We start from the raw sequence: 21,679 nt of genomic DNA, 5'->3' as shown, positions 1-21,679 counted from the left end.
AATGACAGCCTCGGCTGTCCCAGGTCTCTGTCTCCTCATTGGCTGAGATAGCCACTGGCTCCCGCTGCTGTCAATCACAGCCAGTCAACCAGTGAGGAGAGGGGTCAGAGCCAAGCCACAGCTCTGTGTGTGAATGGACACACAGAGCAGCGGGCGCCCCCATAGCAAGATGCTTGTTGTGGGGGCACCCAACAGGAGGGAGGAGCCAGGAGCACCTGCAGGGGAGTGCAAAGAAGAGGAGTGCAAAGACACTGCACACAGTAGGTAAGTATAGCATGTTTATTTAAAAAGAAAAATAGAACCTTTAGAATCGTTTTAAAGCAGAACTAAACCCTCCTACCCTTTTCAGCCAAGGAAGCTGCCATCTGTTTGAACTGAAACTGCCATGGTGCTGCCCATGTGATCAATTATAATACCAGTCATTTGATGGTTTTACAGTTTGGTTGAGAACAGCAGAAAATGTGACAGCATTTCTGGCATGCCATGAATGTAACTGTTTTTTGAAACTGTTAAATCGATAGGTTTAGGTTCACTTTAAAGTGGTAGTAAACTCAACTCTTATATTTTTACCTACAGGCAAGTTATAATAAACCTTACCTGGAGGTAAAATAAATATCACCTAAACGTTCAGTATTTAGGAGATATTCTACAGAGCACTAGCCAGTGACATCACCAACACATGCACTCCGAAACAACGGCATTCCTGTGCCATTCTTTCAGAGCTGTGTGCCATGGCCGAAACTCCCACTGGCATGTGCAGAGGTGACATCATCAGCCATTCAAACAGCTGCAGCCCAGGAACCTGGAAGGAAGACCAGTTGACGCTGGAAGCCCTGTCAGCGGTGACAGGGTGTCGGTGGGCGGCTTCATTTTAAGGAAAGTCTTTCATAATGTGCTAGTATTCAATGCTTTTTAGCACATTATGACTTTACCTTGCAGCAGGAAATGAGTTTACTACCACTTTAATCTTAAGGCTATCAACAGATTGGCCTCTACAATTTCAGCACAATGCCTAAAAATGGAGAGCAACTGAGCATGTGCAGAGCAGGGTGAGACAGTGTATTTTTCAACAGTAAATGCATTTATTTTATATTTTACATAGCTATTTTGTCATATATTACACGGATGAGGAGTGATAATTATAATTATTGTTGTTGAGGCAAGAGTTCTCTAGCTGATATGGAATGCAAAACTCCTCTATCCACGAAATTATTTTTCCCGCAGAAACTTGGTTCTCCAGAGAGGCTTGCATTTATTGAATCCAAGCACAGAGTTGACAGGGTATTTGCAAATAATACAATGATCAGAAGCCTTCAACGTCCCCAATCCTACTCTGATGGTTCAGCCAAAATACCATATCCTAATACACACCTTTTCCCCATTGACCAAAGTGTCGAGCAATCTGATTGGTTGGTTTTATGAGTATCTTTGGTCTTATGTATTGTAAACAATGCATCTTGGCCTAGAACAGCTGCATGCATAGATTTTAATTAAAAAAGTTAAATAGATACTCTTTGTCTTGGTTATGGCAAAACTGCAATCTTTAACATCCTTGTACAAAGGTGGACACAATAACCGCTTTGAAATTCTGTTCACCGTAAACAAGTACACTATGAGTATTTAAAACGTCTTAAATCCATTTCCCATATACTTCTCGTATTGTTTAACCTCCCTGGCGGTATGATTATTTCAGATTTTTGGTGCTGAAAGCGGTACCATTTTTTTGCATGGAAATATGTATTTTTTTTATTTTAGGCTGTAATTTTTAGGAAAAACTCACTGAAATCTGTCCGAACAAGAGTCTAGTAAACATCCCGGGTATGATAAAATTTGAAACACAAAATCATAAATTATAATTTAATAAATAATCATAAAAATAATATAAAAATAATAAAAAATTTAATTCAATAATATAATCAAACCAAAAACACTGAAATGTGAAATAGAGCGCCAAGTTCGCACATTGCTGAGCTCAGTCGCAAAATCGTTTTCAGTTTCTGATGACGAATTTCCCCCACGAATCATTATCACTCAATTCTGTAAGTGGTTCTGATTTACTATCGCTGTTCTCTAGCTGATCTAAACCGCTTTTGACCTAAAGGGACACTTTTTGGACGCCATGGACATTTCTCAGTTTCCAGGCAGAAAGAACAAACAAAATGCAGGCAGGGCGCAGGACAAAGCACTAGGGACAATATGTATGTGAAATAGGTTGAAACAGCAATGTTTTACTGTGTAAAATGAAAAAAAAAAAAAATGACATTTTTTAAAATTTTTAAATTTCCCGCCGCCGGCGGCGGCGGCGCCCGTACGTCCCGACGTCACAGGGACAGGACACAGAAGCCGGATGCCGGCATCAGCCGGAGGAGATGGCCGGGGACGCTGCAGGGGACACATCGTGGGAGCGCAGGGTAAGGTAAGTGAAGAACACATGCCGGAGCAGCGCCGCATGGTATTCCCGAGTGTAGCTCGGGGTTACCGCTTTTGGTACTGAAATGTTACCCCGAGCTACACTCGGGAATACCGCCAGGGAGGTTAAGGGAAAATTTCATTTTTTTACCCTTCTTGCATTGGTAAAGACTCTACCCCTTAAAAAGGTGATTTCTCATATTTAAGATAATTTCAAATCTAATCAGACAAACTATTTACAATGCTGGTAGATTTGCAAATACCCTGCTCTGCAACTCCCCCTGACTTTCCCCTGCTCAAATCCTAATAGCTTGTACATGCATTTATCTATCAGAGTAAGCGTAGTCATAGAGGAATTGCTTTGACGCAGTTGGCCAGCTTCAACATGTATCTGCGGTGTGCAGAGGGTTCCTCCAGGATTTCTAGTGTTAACATGGGGCTATTAGTGGTGCACTGAAATGAAAATTCTGATGCCGAAATCGAAAATTCAGGATGCCCCTTGCTGAAAACCAAAATTTTCGGCGCCTGTATCAATGCCTATTTTCATATTGGCCAAAGGCTGATAGGGGTATTTTCAGCCGAAAACGTTTCGGCAGCTGAAATTTCAGTGCATCCCTAGTGGCTATACCCCTAAGGTATTTTCCCCTGTTCTGGCCTTACTGCAATTACGAGGGATCTCAATAGTCGGGTACCAGGACAACCTATTGTTCTGAGCACAGTCTGTTTAGGCCCTGGAATCCAATCTATCACTGTTAATCCAGAGCCTGAAAGAATTTGGTTGGTCTTTTAAATTCAAGAAATTGGTTCTTGCACCATCTTTCCACCTGGAGTACCTAGGTCTTTTCTTGCCAGACTGTCCAAGGTGTTTCTCCCATCTGAGAAGCTTCAGCTCCACATTCAGCTCCACATTCAGCTCCACATTCAGCTCTGTGCTCGTGAACGTGGACATCGATTAATTGTTGCAAGTTCTAGATCTCATAGCCTTCTCATTTGAGGCAATTCCTTATGTACAAAACCACACTTGAGTTCTTAATAAAGAATATCTTTTCAGTGGAACAAGTCTTCATACTCTCTGGACAGGGAGGCATCTGCCAAAGGTGGCTTTGCATTGTGGCTTTGCTTACCACTGCTGAGTGCTTGGAAATCCTTCCTTCTTCTTTGCTGTTAGATCATGCCAATGCATACCAGTCCACTGGGCTAGGAAGGTGTGCTTGGGTCACCTGTCATCTCAGGGTTTCTGGTCCTAGGAAGAGACTTGCCTTCCCACCGACTTGCTGGAACTTTGGGCAATCAGACTGTCACACCTGGACTAGAAAAGTCTTTGGGAAAGGCATCCAGAATGGGTGCAGTCTGAAAACAGCACAGCAATGTCACACATCAACCACCAAGGAAGAATAAAGAAGGTGGCTGAAGTGCTTGAGATGTCCCACATTTTGCAGTGGGCAGAAAATGACAATCAAGCTCTCCTCCAATAGTGTATATTCTAGTTGTGGAGTATTGGCAGGCTGACTATTTAAGTCAACCAGAGTCTGGGTCAAGGAGAGTGGTCTCTCCACCAGAAAACCTTTAGCCAGTTATGCCTGTGGTGGAGAACACCAGAAGTGGACTTGATGATGACTAGCCTCAAATGTAGGCTGGACAGATTTGTAGCTAGGACTAAAGATCCCTGGCATGGGGTTTATGGATGGGCTGGTGTCTCTGTGTGACCTGTACTCTCTGATTTATGCTTTTCCTGATAAAGCTTATACTTTGGCTGCTCTGAAATATCAAATCAGAAGGAATTCTGGTTATTCTGGGGGTGTCAGAATAGCCTTGTTGGTCTTGGTATGTGGGCCTAATTTGTCTGGTCATAGACATTCTCTGGTGCTTTCTACTTTGTCCAGGTTTGCTGTCTCAAGGACCCACCTTCCATCCTGCTTTATGTTTTTAATGACCTGACTGTTTAAATGCCAGGTCCTGAAGGAAAGGGGACCATTTACTACTTCTCTCTCCCATACGATTGCCTTTTTGGTGAGTTTCCAAGTTGGCATCCCTGTCTTACTAGCTTACATATCTGGTCTTGCTTAAAGACAAGTTGTGTTTTTCCTAAGGCCCTTTTTATCCACTCTTTTCACCTAAACAAGGATATTGTTCAACTATCACACTGCCCTAAACCAGTTCCTCTTGGCCAGCTCTCCACTGACTGGACATGGCCCACACGTTTTCTGTTTAATTGAACGCTATGGTTTCCTTCTCCCAAATGGATTCCTTCTTTGTGATCATTTAGAAAGGCTTCATGGCCCTTGTTTCCTTGTTTCCACCATTTCTGGTTGGACTCACCAGACTTTTCAGGCATATGCTATCTACACCTGTCTGTCAATAAACTCAGAGAAAAGGATTTTATAATGAGTACAACAAAAATCCTATTTTTAACAGTAATTAAGATTTAAAACATAATATGTTCCTGGATCCAGATAATATATTGCTTATTCATAAATTACCGCTTATTCTAGCAAGGCTCGTTATCTTGGTATTGTATTCTATGTAAATACAGTACATAGAGCCGGCAGAAATAATTGTATCCATAAAGATCTATTAAAATAAGAAAGTCCCTTTTTTCCTGATAAGAAAAGTGTAGACTTTCTGATAAATCCCTGTTCCCCAGAGCTTAGAACAGTGTCTGTGATTGTCACATCACTAAAATGCAATCTAATACCGATATTTGTTCTGTCATTTTCTGCTGGATGAGGTCAGTAAACAAAAGGGAATGAGGAGCAGTTATGCATCAAAACAGACTACAGCAGGAATATGTGTATTATCAGGAGACAGGTGAGAATTAATTCAGTTTCTGTGCCCTATAAATGTTATGTGCAGTTGAATATGTTATTTGAATTAGTCAAAACCGATGTTCAAAGCAGTAACAACAACGGAGATGTTTCCTGGGAGGTACATTGTAATGAACATTATGAAATAAGCATAATACTTGTGTGATCCATATTCACAGCTTGGTGGTACAAATAGCACAGCTAACAATATTGACTACTGATGATCGACTACTAAATTAGCACCAATTACCAAGTGGAATGCATTGTACCACGGAATGGTGGACATATGTCTTATGGAGAATGACAACAATATGGTGCCTGTCAGACAGAACCTTTCAGAGTTGCCACTATGTTGACTTGGAGCTCAACTGGTGGTATTGTGGAAACCCTTTTTTCCATTTTTGGGAAAGGAGAGGATCAGTACCTGCTGCACAGATTTCCAAGGTTTTACAAAGCTTTTTCTTTTACTATATATCATATAGAAAACCATATATAGTAAGTAAATGTGGTTGTTACAATTTAGTGCAAATTAATGAACCATTTTTAAGAATCATTTGTAATGTGACAAGTACAACATGATTCGTAACCGCTTCCCCACCGCCCTATAGTAGAACTACTGTTAGAGGATGGCAAGGCTGCACAAAATATGTTATTTGCATTTCCGAGTAGGGGGCATTCGCGCATGTGCTGCCCTACCCAAGTTGTTATTGGCAGCTACAGATGTTAATCAGCGGGTCCTGGAAGTAGATTCCCCGCTGGCACCCGGTGATCACTGTGTAGAACTGACAGGGAGAGACCTGTGTGTAAACAACGCAGGTCCCTCTCCTGCCAGCAAGGACATGCTGCTTTGTATTTCTCTGCACAGCAGAGAAATACACAGCAGCATGTCACCCTAGTAAAACACACACAGCACATTATATAAAACAGCACACAGTAAAAAATAGCCTGGTGAGGAAGGGGGGTAAATCCTCTGGAGGGCAAGTTGTTAAAGTTATAAATCAAAATGGCCAATAATGGAAATGCATAATGCCAATAAGAACTGTACAACAGAAAGAAGCATGTTGTGTTCCCTGGGTTTAAAGAGGATTTTTTTGCAACATTCAGCATTTTATACTTGCTAGCACTTTATTTTATTTGTATCCATGACTAGTGGATTTATTGAGAATTGCTCTAATGATATTGGATTTGTCGGGTGTGTTTAAATGATTTTAGAATTTCACACTTGTTTGTTAGGGTTGTCATATAACATGGGGGGTACTTAGCTCTAGTGATTTGTATTCAGGATATTGTTGGATCTCAAAAAAATATTGGCATTGTATAACAGTGTTGTAGATTTATGTTTATAAGGGATTGCTTATTGTTTAGGCTGTATATAGATCTTGATTCCTTATCCTGCACATTCAGTGCTGTGGGTTCTTATGATGTAGCTGACTGATTAAAAAAAGGAAGGCATTAACAAATGTCAATATTTGATGCATTGGTAATATCTGTTCTGTGTTTTTTTATTTGCAGTGTGCTATCAGTTCAACTACTGTAACTGTGTAGGAGGGATAACAATATTTGATTAAAATGTATCTAAAGCCAGTAGCAAAGATATAATATATTGCAGCTTACCAGTTCTTGGATGTGGTGGCTGCATTCGTTTTCCCTTTTTTTCAGGGTTTTTCCTTTATTTTCACCTTGTGATACTGGCCGTTACACTTTTCCTGTCCTAAGAAGGAAATGCTCTATCACTGTTGTATCTATAGAAGAGCTGTGTTTTCATCCCAGGACAGGATATGTGTTAAGACCACAGAACATGCCTGCCCTCCTCATCTCCATATCATGTAAGGGGGGGGGGGTAGTTGTTCCTTAGCTCAAGCTGAGCTCAGGCTGATAACACTGCTTGGGCTATCAGTGCAGCAGAGGTAGAAAGCACAGGAAGTTATCAGTTTACTGGATTTCTGGTGGAATCAGCAGATATATTTGTTTTATTGAGGGATACAGGAATTCAGATACAGTTGGGTAATACAGCCACCTACAGGAGGTTAGGACATTAGCAAAAAATTACTATATCTGAATTCCTGTGCCCCTCTATGAACTCCAAAAAATAGATTTTACGGTATGTAGAATAATCTTATGTTTGCACTTATCAAACAGATATAGCAAAACAATTTGAATGTTATGTTCAACAGAGCATAAGGAAAAAAAACCAAGAAAGGTTCATTACTTGGATTTACTTGAACTTTAATCATTGCATTTGATGTATACTATAGATTTAATGCCGAATTTTAGGGATAAGGAAGTCTGGACAGTTTAATACGGTTTTTACAATGATACTTTCCAATTACCAATTGATTTACTCACTTAGATGATTACAAGGTAGCCAACTTGGCAAGTACGTTCAGTATGCACAGAGTGAAATGTGTACAGTGGGGCCAACTTAAATACTCTCAACTTCGAGTTAAGGATATGACTGAGAACACATTATGGCACGATTCATCTGCTTTTGTGTTTTGAAGTGGAAGTGAAGTCTATTTGCCAGCATCAAACAGAGGGACAATTCCTGTCCATGAAAAGCTCATGCTGAGTTAATTGGGGAACAGTCTTCTATCAGCTTGTATTACTTAGAACAGATGCCTGGCTTTACATTACCGTGGATTTAACATTTCTTTCTAGTGTTTTATGAGTTATGATTTGTAAAATTCTTAAATGCTGCAGTAACATCAGTGTTCTGAATTATGCTGTATAACTGACAAACACCTACACAATATCAATATTTCTCATTCCTTTTTCAGCGATTTATAAAACTATACATAGATCAGTAATAGCAATATAATCCAAGTATGTATTAAAAAATACAAGCATGATCCCCTTCATGATCCCTTCCATTCGGGTATTGTTCCTGTCAAAGGCAGGAATAATGTGAAAGGAGCAACATGCACTGCTTGTTCCACTGCATGGAGACAAAAGAAAAATTGATGAACATGGAGTGAGGTTAAATATCTAGGATTACTTGGTAAAGGCAGGCATTATGTGTGTCACCTGTCATTTTCATTATTTCTTTCATTCAGTCACCAGCAGTAATACTTTCAGAGGTCCATAGGGTGAAATGGCAGTCTAATCCCTGATGCATGTGGGAAGGTATCACTTGAGTATTTATTCTAAATTGACTTTCAACTGATTTCATGGCTCTTGAAAGGCCACTAAGCAACAAAAGTCAGTATGAATAGAATAATATTTTTTTCCCTTATGTAGTAGACATGTGCTTTTAAAGAGGATCTTTGTTTCAGATATGTAACAGACATATTTGTTAAAAAAAGAGCAGAAAGTACATTTTAATTATTTCCATTTAAAATTGGGGCTCCCCATTTCTAGAGTACCAGTGGAGATAGTTAGGTCCGTTATTTTCTCTCTATTGAGAAATGGCTCTCGGTCACTTTTCTTCCTCTTAGTAGTTTACAGCAGAGCAGGGATGTGCTTCCTTCTGTGCGTGGGTGCAATCTCCACTCAGCAGGAGACCCTGCCCCTTTATTTACTTTTAACTGTTTGGTCCCAGAAGATGTAATTTGTGGTAAGCCAGTTGGTCAGTTGAATTTTTTTTAGCAGGCAACATTCATTGTGATTGGCATGGAGCTGTAAGGGTGACCGCATGACAGTGGACTCTACCTAACATCCATACTAGACCATCATCAATGATTAGAGTCTGGTATGTATTTTTAGAGGGAACCCCACACTGTTTCTGTTTCCTGTAGGGGTCCTCCATTAACATCTATACCAGAACCTTATCTAAAAAAAACCCAGAGAAGCGGTGGTAATAGTGTGAGCTGTGGGGTGATGTAACACCAAGTCATCCACATGACACTAAGCTTTTAATGGTGGAATTTTTACTGCCAAATCCAAGATTTTACATAAAAATAAATACTATTCAGGAGATACTAAACAAATGTACTGCAATTAGTGGAGATCTCATACTTGCTATAAGGCTACAGTAATGATTTCAGAACAGGCTGAACCTGTCTTACCTTTCCATGTTACTGGTCCCTGTATGGGTGCAAGCTGTGTCCATCACAGGGTCATACCCTTGAACCAGTGGTCTTCAGATCTTCAGGGTCTGGGAACCATAGGAATGGACAACCCTGGACCTGTATAGCACATTGCAGCTAACTGCGCTTATTGCCAAGGAATGTGCCCAAGCAGGATCCAGTGCCCGAAGCAACTTTACAGGCTATCCCTACAGTATGGGGTATAGATACAGTTCCCAAAGTATTACTGAGGTTACACTAATCCAGATGCACTATTTCTATTGTTATGGTAGAAGGCAGAACACTGGCATAAAACTGAGGTCTCACTGAGTGGGGTTGGGTTATAGAGGTACGCCCAGGGGCATGTTCAAAGGTTTTGTCAGTGTCCAATCACCTGAAGGTAACAGCCTTTAGGGCAGGGCCTATGAATATTTAGCCTGTGTCCTGTGCTGTATGGTTAGGGTAATTAATTTTTTAAATACTGTTTAACCATTTCAATACCGTGCAATTTTACACCTTCCTGCCCAGGCCATTTTTCAGGTTTCAGTGCTCTCACACTTTGAATGACAATTGCGCGGTCATACAACATTGTACCCAAACTAAAATTTTATCATTTTCCTCACACAACTAGAGCTTTCTTTTGGTGGTATTTAATCACCGCTGGGGTTTTTATTTTTTGCTAAATTAACAAAAAAAGACCAAACATTTTGAAAAAAACACGTTTTTCTTTGTTTCTGTTATAAAAGTTTACAAATAAATAATTGTTCTTCATAAATTTAGGCCGAGATGTATTCTGCTACATGTCTTTGCTGAAAATAACCCAAATTAGGATGTATTTTTTAGTTTGTAGGAAAGTTATAGAGTTCACAAACTATGGTATAGATCTGAATATTGATCAATCCTGAAGTACTGACAGCCAATCTAATTTCTTGAGGTCCAAGAATGTCAGAATAGTACAGATATCCCCCAAATGACCCCTTTTTGCAGAGTAGACAGTCCGACGTACTTTATAAGAGGCATAGCGAGTTTTTTGAAGTTGTATTTTTTTTGTCATAATTTTTCGGAAAATGAAAAAATTAAAAAAATTATTTTCACTATTTTTTTTTTTACATACTGTCACCAGTGCAGTACAGCGTCATCCTATAACTGGCATGGCGGTGAACAGGGACACTGACTGGTGACAGTATGAAAAAAAAATTTTTTTTTTTTTTTTTTTTTTTAATTTTTTATTACATTTGTTTTATTTTTTTTTAAGATTTTTTTTCATATTTTACTATGACCAAAGTAGTACAATGTTACCATAGTAACATTGTACTACTTTGGGGAAGTGATCAGTATATTTTTTTTTTTTTTACACAATTTGCTTATAGCAAAGAATTACTTTGCTATAAGCAAGCATTTACCTGAATGAAATCGATTCATTCAGCTTTTTTTTTTTTTTTTTTTTTTTTTGTGCTTAGCTGTGATTTGGTCACAGCTAATCACATGACATGTGCATGTGATTAGCTGTGACCATTCACAGCTAGGCACTAGTATACAATGAATGGCATGAATGAAGCCATCCATTGTATACAACTGTCATGTGACCTGCTGTGATTGGTCACAGCAGGTCACATGGCACCAGCAACGGGGCCGGTACTCAGATCTGTCATCGGCTGTGTCCGAGGGTACGCGGCCGGTGACAGATCGCGCTGCTGCGCCGCTCTGCATTAGCGCAAACTGCGCATGTTCGGGAGCAGGCCAAATGGCGTGCACCCGGAGTGCAGCAGCACTTTTGAAGCCGCCAAACGGCCATTGGCCGGGCGGCTAATGGTTAAAGAAGGATTCAATTTTTCTATTGATTGCATAATGGGTGGTGCCTAAGAGCATTGTTTTGTTTTCCTACCTTGAAAGCCTAACCCTTAATTTCTGCATCTGCTCTTTACAGCAAATTTATGTCAAACTTACTTTTGGGCCATGTGAAGGCCATCTTCACACAACACTTTCCTTGAGGACAGGGGTATTGAATTCAAAATCACCAAGGTCTGGGCAGTAAAATTTTCTTCCAGCAGCGATCCGAGTCTCATGTTTGTGCTATGGCTGGGATTCTTCATATCACACCCCCACTACCCCTTACATTACCCCATGTCCTAGCAGCAAATCACCTCTTGCTAACGTGAAATAATTGGGCAACCCCCACTCTCCATCCAGATATGCCACACCTTCTGCTATTTGTAAGGATGAAAGCTGTGGTGGGAGAATGTGGCCATCACCTGGGAGAGGACACCTAGGCTGCTAAGTGGCGAAGCCATTTAGGACTGTCATTCGATCTGGGTCCGGAAAGCAGTCTGCCATTTAGTGATGCCTGCTCTAGGACAGGGCTGTTGTCCAAGTGGTGATGTCATGACATATGACACATGTAGCAGAGCACAGGTCTCCCCAGGCCCTTGGTATACTTACAAATGCAATCTTCACCCATTGATATCACTCATATATGGCATGTGTGCTCCTTAGATCTCTTGACAGAGCCAATCTTGAATATAGAAGTTAAAGCGACTCTGTTGCTAGAATAAAACCGTACTTACCTGTCCTGCAACCCACGCCACCAATATTTGATATTTTCATATGCTATGGTAGTTGAAGAGTTTTCAGTGTTTGACAGACATCCAACTGTGTTAGTTGGATGTTTGTTCCTGTGTTTTATTTTCTGTACATGCGTACAGGACTCACATTCTTTAGCCACCATAGCTTTTGAAAAAAGCAAAAATTGGTGGTGCAAGCAATGACAACATTTGGCATAAAGCAAATGCAACAAGTTTTGGCTTAAAAAGATAATTTTGTAATTTCTGCAGCCAACAGTTCTGTTGTTCCACTGAATAATTTGTGGAATCCTTAACTATGCGTATCTGTGTTGCTCCTTACTGCTAGATCAGAACTCACATTCCAGAGTTTGAACACTCCAAAGATTACATTTTAAAAAATCTTCCAAATCTTCTGTTTTGGGATTCTGTGAAATTAAACCAGATACCTTTCACCTCAGTAGAATAGCATATATTCATTTTGTTTTGACTGTATACCATGAGATTAGCAAAACTAACAAAATAATATCTGATCAGGATTAGGCTGATTCATGGTTATCCGTAAATATCAACTGATTTGTCCATCCACCTCTGGGTTTTTCTTTCTCTTATGATAGTGTTTCCTAATGCATCAATTAAATGATTAGCTATCTCACAGTATCCCACACTTCAATTATTGTAATGCATCTCTGTGAGCACCAGACAAAAGACATTTAGACCCAGACAGTTTTTTTCTTACTAAGAAAGTAACATGTTTAATTGATGGAGGAGATGTGGGAGTAGGTGGATAATACCCTTACATTAGTTTTACTGTTTACAAATTAATTAAAGTTTTAGACTGGGTTCACACTGCTGCAAATCCTATGCATTTCCCACACTGCATTGCAATCGCATGGCGTTCATGCGATCTGGTGCGTGTGTCAATGTTAAATTAATGACACCCTGAAACAGATCGCAAAACACGATGCAATTGCCAGAAATCGCATGGGTGAGAACACCCATGCGATGCGAGTCAGGTGTGGGCAAACAAAGGGTCCTGTTCCTTTTTGGTGTGAATGCGATTTGAGCCATACAAAATGTATGGCTCAAATCACACCGCACAGATATTGCACGTAATTCGCACAGGAATGCAGCACAATTCCTGTAATAATTACCTGCGGTGTGCCGTACCACATTAGTGTGGATCCAGACTCAACCCGGTGTTATGAAATGTTAGTTTTCCATTTTGGTGAATGAGTAAGGCTCGGTTCACACTAGTGGGTGCATGCATGCTGTTTCCACACCCACATCACAAATGTGCTGCTGTTAGCAGAGGTGCAGGGGTGCCTCTAATTCTTAATTCCCAGGGCACTGGAAACTGCAACACAGTTTCCCATGCTGGGAACCACATAGCATTATGCGGTTTTCCCATGGCTGTGATTTTGGAAATGGTGCAGAGACCTTTTCCCTGCATTTCTAAAGGTATAGTAGCCCAGGAAACCAGCATAGTGTGAACATTAGGTCTTAGGCTGTGAAATTATATAGGTATCAGTTCACTAGGTAAGGTGTGGGAACTCCCACCAATGGTGATTAAGTTGACCATAAACCCTTGCATCATTTTTCTGCCCCTCACTTCAGACATTGAACATAAGTAGGTGCCTTATAAATATATTCAACTTTGTTGATAAATGGAAAATGTAAATTCAGTGAAAACAAAGGTTAACTACAGTACTAAAAATTATAGTAATTACATAAAAAATAGAGCAAACTGAATTACCTTTCTACACTGCAGTTTTAATAATTTTCCTATGACAGCCATTAATATTGTTCAGGGGTCATTCATAGAGTCAATCTGCACATAATTTCAATGTGATCTGGAGCCTATATACAGTACTTTTTATTATTTTTAACACATACCATTTGCCCACCGGAATCACAAACAATTTCAACGGTCAATCCTAATATGAACAGGATGGTCTTCCTGTTCCAACATCCATTAGCCTGTATTGCTTTTGAAAGGTAATCTGCTGTGTGTTGGCCCAGAAACCAAGGAGTGCCTCCATCAACATGGATTCTTTATCCTCAGAGTTTATTATTTGAAGCTTTTTTTTCCTGTTGTGATATAATTACAACCTGCTTTTCTTAACGGCTTACCACAATGAATGTGTACCCATTGACACTGCCATCTGTACACAGATAAATGGCAAGGGATGTGAAAAGAGAAAGTGCAAAATAATACTACATCTATGTTTTTGACAACTAATGATGATTATTAATAATGTCCATTTTCACATTGTGACTTTAATAAAATAAGGGGATAAATAAAGTACCATATGTACTGTACATAAAAAAGCATAACGTTAATTTCTGATTTTGCAATCAGACGTAAACATTTTGCTTTTGATAATTCTTATAGTATCAGCTATTTTGCTCAATTAGCTGTAGGATATATTAAGGGTGTATTCTTTTGGGATTAATAGAATATTATGGAGAAAAATCCATATACAGGAGCTGAACAAGTGGAAATTGAACCTATAAATGGGCAATAAAAATTTAATAAGACTATTTCTATCAAGGACTTCATCACAATTCACTTTCATATATCAATACATTAAGCACCAACAATCAGAAAAAAAAAGTAATTGGAATCTAAAACCTTTGCATGGCAGAAGTGAACACATACTGTTAGCAATTAATAAAGCTTACCTTGTCTTACTGCCAAAGTGGTTGTATAAACCAGGAATAGAAGGATGTAGTTAAGAAAACTCTGAAACAGAGGTGTGTTGGCATGAAAATCTTCTGACAGATATTTGCTTGTGAGCCTTATTCCACAGATAAGTAGTGAGAGCACTTGTCCCAGAGCAATAGACAGCAGCATTTCCCTGGGAGAATACATAAGAAAATGATGGTTAACACCAAGACAGTTCATACATAATTTGCAGTGCATTTATAAATCATATCGACATTAATAAATCAGAACTCATTCCTCTGTTAGGTCAGAATGCATCCAGATCGTGAGGTGAATCCATTAAACCTCAATGCATATAGTCAGGCCTTTTTTTTTCACAGAATAGGTGCAGGAACTCCCCTGAAAGTCACCTCTCGTCTCCGCCCCTACCCAGCTATGAGCATCGTTACTTGATTCCTCCCCTACCCAACTCCTAGTAGTGCCCCTTTTAAAGAATACAGAACCCAGTATCATTTTGTGGTTTGTATGGAATTTGGCAATGATAGCAAGGAAAGTCAAATAGATTTCCTGCAGCCAGCAATAATAGATCCCCCAACAACAGTAGACCCTCCCACCAACAATGGACTCCCCATAACAAAATACCCCTGCAGCAACAATAGTAGATCAACCCCGGCAACAATTGACTCCAAGCAGCAACAACAGATCTCCCAAAAGTCAGCATCAACAGACCCCACCATCAACAGTAGACCCTCCCAGCAACAATGGACCGCCCACAACAAAATATCCCTCTAGCAACAATAGATTCACCCCAGCAACAATAGACCCCCAGGAGTAACAACAGATCTCCCAGCAGCCAGCAACAAGATATCTCTTCTACCAACAAATGACCACCCAGCAACATAAGACCCAGCCTCAGCAAAACTATATCCTCCACCAGCAACAATAGTCCTCCCAAGCAACAATAGCTACCCCCCTTCCCCCAGCAAAAATTGATCTCCTCCAGCGACAATAGATCCCCCAGCAGCCAGCATCAGTAGACCCTCCAGAACACCTCAGCACCCCTTGCCATTACATACATTCAGAGCTGGAGGTGCCGGAACTGCATTCCCCCATGTTTCTGCTGAAAAAAAGCCCTGCATACATTTAGCACCCACCCCTTTATGCTTACATGAAATGTTAGTACATTGCTCATTGTTATACAGATGAGAATTAACCCTGCCTAACCAATGCAAATTCAAATAACATTTCAATGCCTAGGATCAGGCATATAAAGATAATTATTTAGAGGACAGGTAAACTTAAAATATTATCTATATTTATGTAAGAGGTTTTGATACAAAACACCAATGTGAATATTAAGGTTTAGATAACTGTACAATAAAATGACATTCTAGTAATTCATTTTTTATTTGCTCTGTAGCAAAATCCAAACCATTTTCAATGTATATGTTATATACACAGTAACTATAGGCATAAAAGGGTCTTACTAGGGTCTACCTGCAGTGTCTGTTAAAGTGGTTTTGCACAGAGCAGCTCAGATCCTCCTCTTCTTGGGTCCCACGTCAACACTCCTGGCCGTTCCCTGCTGTCGGGTGTCCCCATAGCAAACAGCTTGGGGACACTGCGAGTTGCATGCACACCCTACCCACGCTGCCATTCGCGGCCACAGCTGTCAATCACCTGGTCCCAGCCGGTGATTACCCGCTGGCGCCCAGTGATTAGTTAGCATCTCCAACAGGAAGGAGGACTGCTTTGTTTACTAACAGTCCTCCTCCCTTTCGGCTCGGGCACACTGTTCTGGATGGCTATGCACAGCACAGCCATCCAGAGTAGTGTGTTTACAGCAAAGCACCAACACACTGACCCTCAATAAAACACTCCCAGCACACAGTTAACCCTTTGATCGCCCCTCATGTTAACCCGTTCCTGGCCCAGTGCCTTTAGTACAGTGTCAGTGCTTTTTTTTAGCACTGATCACTGTATTGGTGTCACTGAGGATGTCAGTGACACCAAGTCAGTTCCCCCCAGTGTCAGTCGCAGCCATTATTAGTAACAAGAAAAAATTCCAGTATCTATACCGCCATTTGTAAACGCTAAAACTTTCACGTAAACCATTTAATTTACATGTATTGTGATTTTTTTTTTAGCAAAGACATGTAGCAGAATACATTTTGGACTAAATTTATGATGAAGTTTGATTTTTAAAATTTTTTTACTGAACATGTTTAATAGCAAAAAGTCAAAAATATAGTTTTTTTCTCAAAACTGTTAGTCTTTTTTTTATAGCTCAAAAAATAGAAAACGCACATGCAATCAAATAGCACTGGAAGAAAGCTAAATTTGTGCTAAAAAAAAGGACGTAAATTTGATTTGGGCGCAATGTTGCATGACTGCACAATTGTCAGCTAAAGCAACGCAGTGCCGTAACGCAAAAAATGGCCTGGTCAGGAAGGGGAGTAAATCCTCAGGAGGGCAAGTGGTTATAACCTGAATAAATAATACACACAAGGGGTCAGTTTTAGTAAAATGTGGCAATTTCAACTGAACAGTTTTCTAACATAAGAAATGACAAAACAAAAATCTCAATCATAGTAAAAATAATGATGTTACTGTTACAAAAATATGCATACTGTGGTCTACAAAGTGGCATGAATCAAGAGATTCTGGTGCTGGCATCTAATGTATCCAATAAACATGCACTGTGCATTCCTGCATTGAAAAAAAAATTATTTTTTTCTGTTAATAAACAATAAAGGCAACAGAGATTACATGAACATATTCAAAGATGTATCAGGTCGTATCTATACATAGATGTGCATGTGGGACACAAAGCACTGAAGTTAGCTTTCCAATGCATTATAAATAAGAGGCAGGTTACTAGTTTTACTAAAGTGAGGACCGAGCATTTTTGCCATAAATAATCTGTCAAATTGTGACAGTGCTGCTGCAGCATCAAATGGGCACAGCGCTGGGAGGTTTTCTTTATATGCTGTTCTTCCTGTATATTTCACAAAGGAGACAGTGAGATATATCCTTACTGCTGCATGGAGAAAATCTCTGCTTGGGGAAGTAAAATTTATAACCACATTTCCAGAAATAGGAAGAATGCATTTCACCTTACTTATTGCTGCCTGCCAAAAACAATGATTCCTGAACTTTTGATTTACATTATCCATGCTTAGCTGAGGAATAAGTACTGATATTAAAAGCATATTATTGTGAGAGCAAAGCTATAGGTTGGACTCATGCACATGGTCTATAAAAGTCTGAGATGCAACTTAGTATCTTGTATACCAGGGGGTCTCCAAACTTTTTAAACAAAGGGCCAGTTCACTGTCCATAAGGCTTTTGGGGGGCCGGATCATGGTCACTTGGAGTAGAAAATGTCCTGGCATCAGTGAAACCATGGCATCAGTGAAACAATTTACAGAGTAAACAATGAACCATCTTTAGTATCAGTGGAGGAGTATTTGGTGTTAGTAAGGGGAGTAGTGCTGCATCCTTGGTGTCAGTGGACGGAATAGTGCCCCATTGTTGGTGTTAGTGTCAAAAATTATGTAGGTGTTAGTAGGAGGGATATTGCACCAAGGGCTGGATAAAGGCAAGCAAAGGGCTGCATCCGGACCCAGTTTGGAGACCACTGTTGTACACCATACCATTTTGCCATGAGTTTCCTGGTACAGGGTCACTGGGGAAAGACAGACAATGTGCCAAATAAAACATAAAGCTATTTGCTTTGGAAGAAAATTATTGTAAATATACATATATATGGGGAGATTTACTAAAACTGAAGCACTCAGAATCTGGTGCAGCCATGCATGGTAGCCAGTCAGCTTCTAACTTCAACTTGTTCAATTAAGCTTTGACAAAAAACTCTGGGAGCTGATTTGTTTCTATGCAGAATTGCACCAAATTTTGCACTCTTTGAGTTTTAGTATATAACCCCCATAGTGTACACAAATGTCCTCCAATAAACTGTGGACAATAGAAGTTTTCTTCCCCACATAGCACAGGGCAGAACTGCACGTTGGTGAATACACACAGCTTCACTTGGTCATGAATTATTAAAGTTTATTGCTATCCTGACCTTTTAGTGACAGTTTTAGTTTACCATATAGGTTAATGCAGAGCAATATGCATGTCATACTGTATATGTCATAGCATAATGATATATCCGGTGTCAAACTGCCTTTCTTATAATGCAATTTTCTGATAATGTACATACAGTAAGCCATATTTCACATTAAAAGAGCCTACTGATTTACTTGGAATTTTGTGATGCTACCATTATTAGCTTAAAATGCTAAAATACCAAATCTGTATCCTTATCAGTTTAGCAGAATTGTGTTCAATAAACACTCTGGGAGGTAAGACTCACCAGAAAGAGAACCCTTGACAAGGTACATAGTTTGGCTCAAATACAAACTAATAACAGCCTCATTTTTATGTGTCCTAAACAGGGGCAGACTGACAACTCATGGGGCCCCCGGGCAATAGGGGATCATGGGGCCCCTGTGTCCTCTCCCACACCCAAAAAAGCCTATGAAAAAGCCAATGAAAGGTACCAGGGGCATCTCATGGGGCCCCCTACTGACCCCGGGCCCTCAGACAGTGCCTGAGTGCTTGAATGATCAGTCCGCCCCTGGTCCTAAAGTGGCTATTCACAAGCAGTGTTTCAAGCTATTATTATTATACAGGATTTATATAGTGGCAACAGTTTGCTCAGCGCTTTACAATATAACGGGAGACAATACAGCAGCAATACAGTTCAATACAAGAGGGGTAGGAGGGCCGTGCTAATGTTCATATGAATATTCGTATGACATTCTTTTACATTTGATAACTGGACAAATGTTGTTCAAAAGTACTTCACAGTTTTGTTTGATTTCAACATTCAATTTTGGAATTAATATAATTTCCAGAAAGAAAAACACATACTGTATATAGTTAGAAATTTGTTTTTTGGAGATAAACATGTTCATCCTACTCCTTTGCATTTTCTCATCACTGTGGTTGAATACGAACATGGATTAGACCCCACTAATGATTAGACAATCAAAAGAACACTCTTAAAATGAAACAAAATTCTACTAGCAAATGGCCAGTTTTTGGTAGCAAGATGAATGATATGTTTAAAATGCACTCCAGCCAAGCTAGCAAATAAAAGGTTTAGGTGACACTAAGAGGCTGGCTATCACAATTAAAATCCCTGTTTTTTTCCCAATTTAGAATGTCCCTGTTAGCAATTAATTGGTTACCTGGGGTAGTCTAGGACTCAGAAAAAGCATCAGTTTCTGTAATATAAGTTCCTTTAGGATTCATAAAACATGAGGATCACTTGCAAAGGTGGTGATCTTGCATTTTATGGTGCATGCAACTACCTGTTTTAGTATTCAAATAAAATTGTCAGGAATCAGCAGCAGAGATGATCAAATCTGCATGAATACATTTAGGAAATATAAGTGAACCAAACACCCAGTGACCAAAATGTCTAACTAACCAACCTAACAAACAGAAAGCCTAAGGCCCCTTTCAGATGGGGCGGACTCGCCAGCGGATCCGTTTGGTCAGCGGGGGATCTCACCGCTGATCCCCACTGAGCGAGAGGATGACAGGTCTGTGTTCGCTCCAGTGCTGCAGAGCAGACACAGACATAGCCTGCTTTTTTTTATGGGGCGTCAGATGGAAACGGACCGCCTGTATGTTTCCACTTGACTGTCATCCAATCATATCTGTCGGATGCGTGGGGAACCCATTCCGTCTGTTTTTGGCTTTGGATCAGATGCTGGCGGGTGTCAATGGACTCTTGTCTATAGAGGTCTATGGATGGTTTGAAAAACTGACAGGTGGACCCGATTGGACCGTCAGTGTGAAAGGGGCCTAATTAGAAAACTGACTATACACAATATATACAAATGGGGAACACAAAAAAGCAGGGTAAACTAGAGGTGCAGGGTACAAATAGGAAGGGGGAACCAAAACTGGGATCAGGAACAAGCGAAACTAGGAACAAGGCAACAGGGTTCAGGTTATAAGTACAATGCAAGCAGCATGATCAAAAGCAGCATGAGAATAAATGTCATTCAGCTGTGAATTGCCAGAACCTCTACTGCCCACTGGGGCTTAATTTCAAAGAGGGAAAGGGGGATTCATTTTGACTTAGAGAGAGGACAAAACTCTGTGTACTTCCTGGGCATAAGTTCCAAGGGATAGAAAAAAAGGAGACAAAAGCGCCTCTAAGTGCAATATGTTGTACATTTATTGAGTAACATAATCAGAACCACTCACGTGATGGAAGAAAACAACAGGCTTAGGCATATGTGGTAGAGATGAGGGACAAAGCGGCGTCCTCGATGTGTGCACCGTGGTCAGCGCTGGAGGAGACTCGGGATGTATCACAGGAAGCCGGGCGGCATGAGTGAGAGACAAAGATGGCGTCCGGAATCCACCCTGAAGCGCAACGTTGGCGTCAATGTGATGACGTAGGGATGTCCAGCATGCAATGCAACGCGTTTCGGAGCATGTGCAAGGCTGATGAAAGGTAAAGGTCCGCTCCCTTCTCAAGCATAAGCCCAAGGGACTTTACATGGAAAAAAAATGTGTTTGAAGACTAACACAGGTAATTGGAAGCAACAAATAACTGTCAGCACTTTACTGCTCATATCTTTTTAGGCAAGATCAGCTTCAGTTTAAGACAATGGGATAAAAAATTGTTGAGCACCTCTGCATTAAGATAAAATAGTTTTATCTGAGCAGCATTTTATCCGGGAAAATGCACTTACTCAAGCTGATTTTTAGTTTAATAAAATCAAACACAGGCACCCTTGGGTACCTCTAGATTGACAGTACTAAACAGGTTGTTGAAACTTGACATGTTTGGTTTAATAATTTATTGCAGGGGATATCTTATTCCTTATTTAAAAAAATGCCACACAGGCTGACAAATATTGTCAAAGTAAGGGACTGAAATTGGTGGAAAGTACACCCAACTTGGAATACTTACAGGTGTCAGACTACTTTCTTTTCTTAACAAGATTAGAAAGGGCATAGTAGGATGCCTGCAATACAGGATCGAAATTCAGCCAGCTCAGCAGGGATCACCTGTACAGAAGCTGATCTGCCAGTCGACTTCTGTACAATCTCCCTGTTGGATTATCTCCTAAAGCCAGCAGAACTTATCAGTGTATTCTGACATTGGGGAATGCTACCCGCTGACATAATACAATAGCTCAACAG

General features: G+C 40.2%; 1 protein-coding gene across 2 annotated transcripts in view; it reads right to left on the bottom strand.

The window, feature by feature from the left end:
- Positions 1-21,679, bottom strand: part of LOC149446013 (queuine/queuosine transporter SLC35F2) — a 433,222-nt gene that overhangs the window by 172,489 nt on the left and 239,054 nt on the right. For both annotated transcript variants that reach the window (XM_089653153.1, XM_089653152.1), the window contains exon 2: positions 14,461-14,636. In XM_089653153.1, the coding sequence (XP_089509279.1) occupies positions 14,461-14,636 (176 nt within the window). The remainder of the gene's footprint in view (positions 1-14,460; positions 14,637-21,679) is intronic.

This window comes from Staurois parvus, unplaced genomic scaffold (assembly GCF_062004578.1).
Source record: "Staurois parvus isolate SC_StPar_1 unplaced genomic scaffold, SC_StPar_1.0 ptg000703l, whole genome shotgun sequence".
Lineage (NCBI taxonomy): Eukaryota > Metazoa > Chordata > Amphibia > Anura > Ranidae > Staurois > Staurois parvus.
This window is presented reverse-complemented; position numbering and strand designations above follow the sequence as displayed.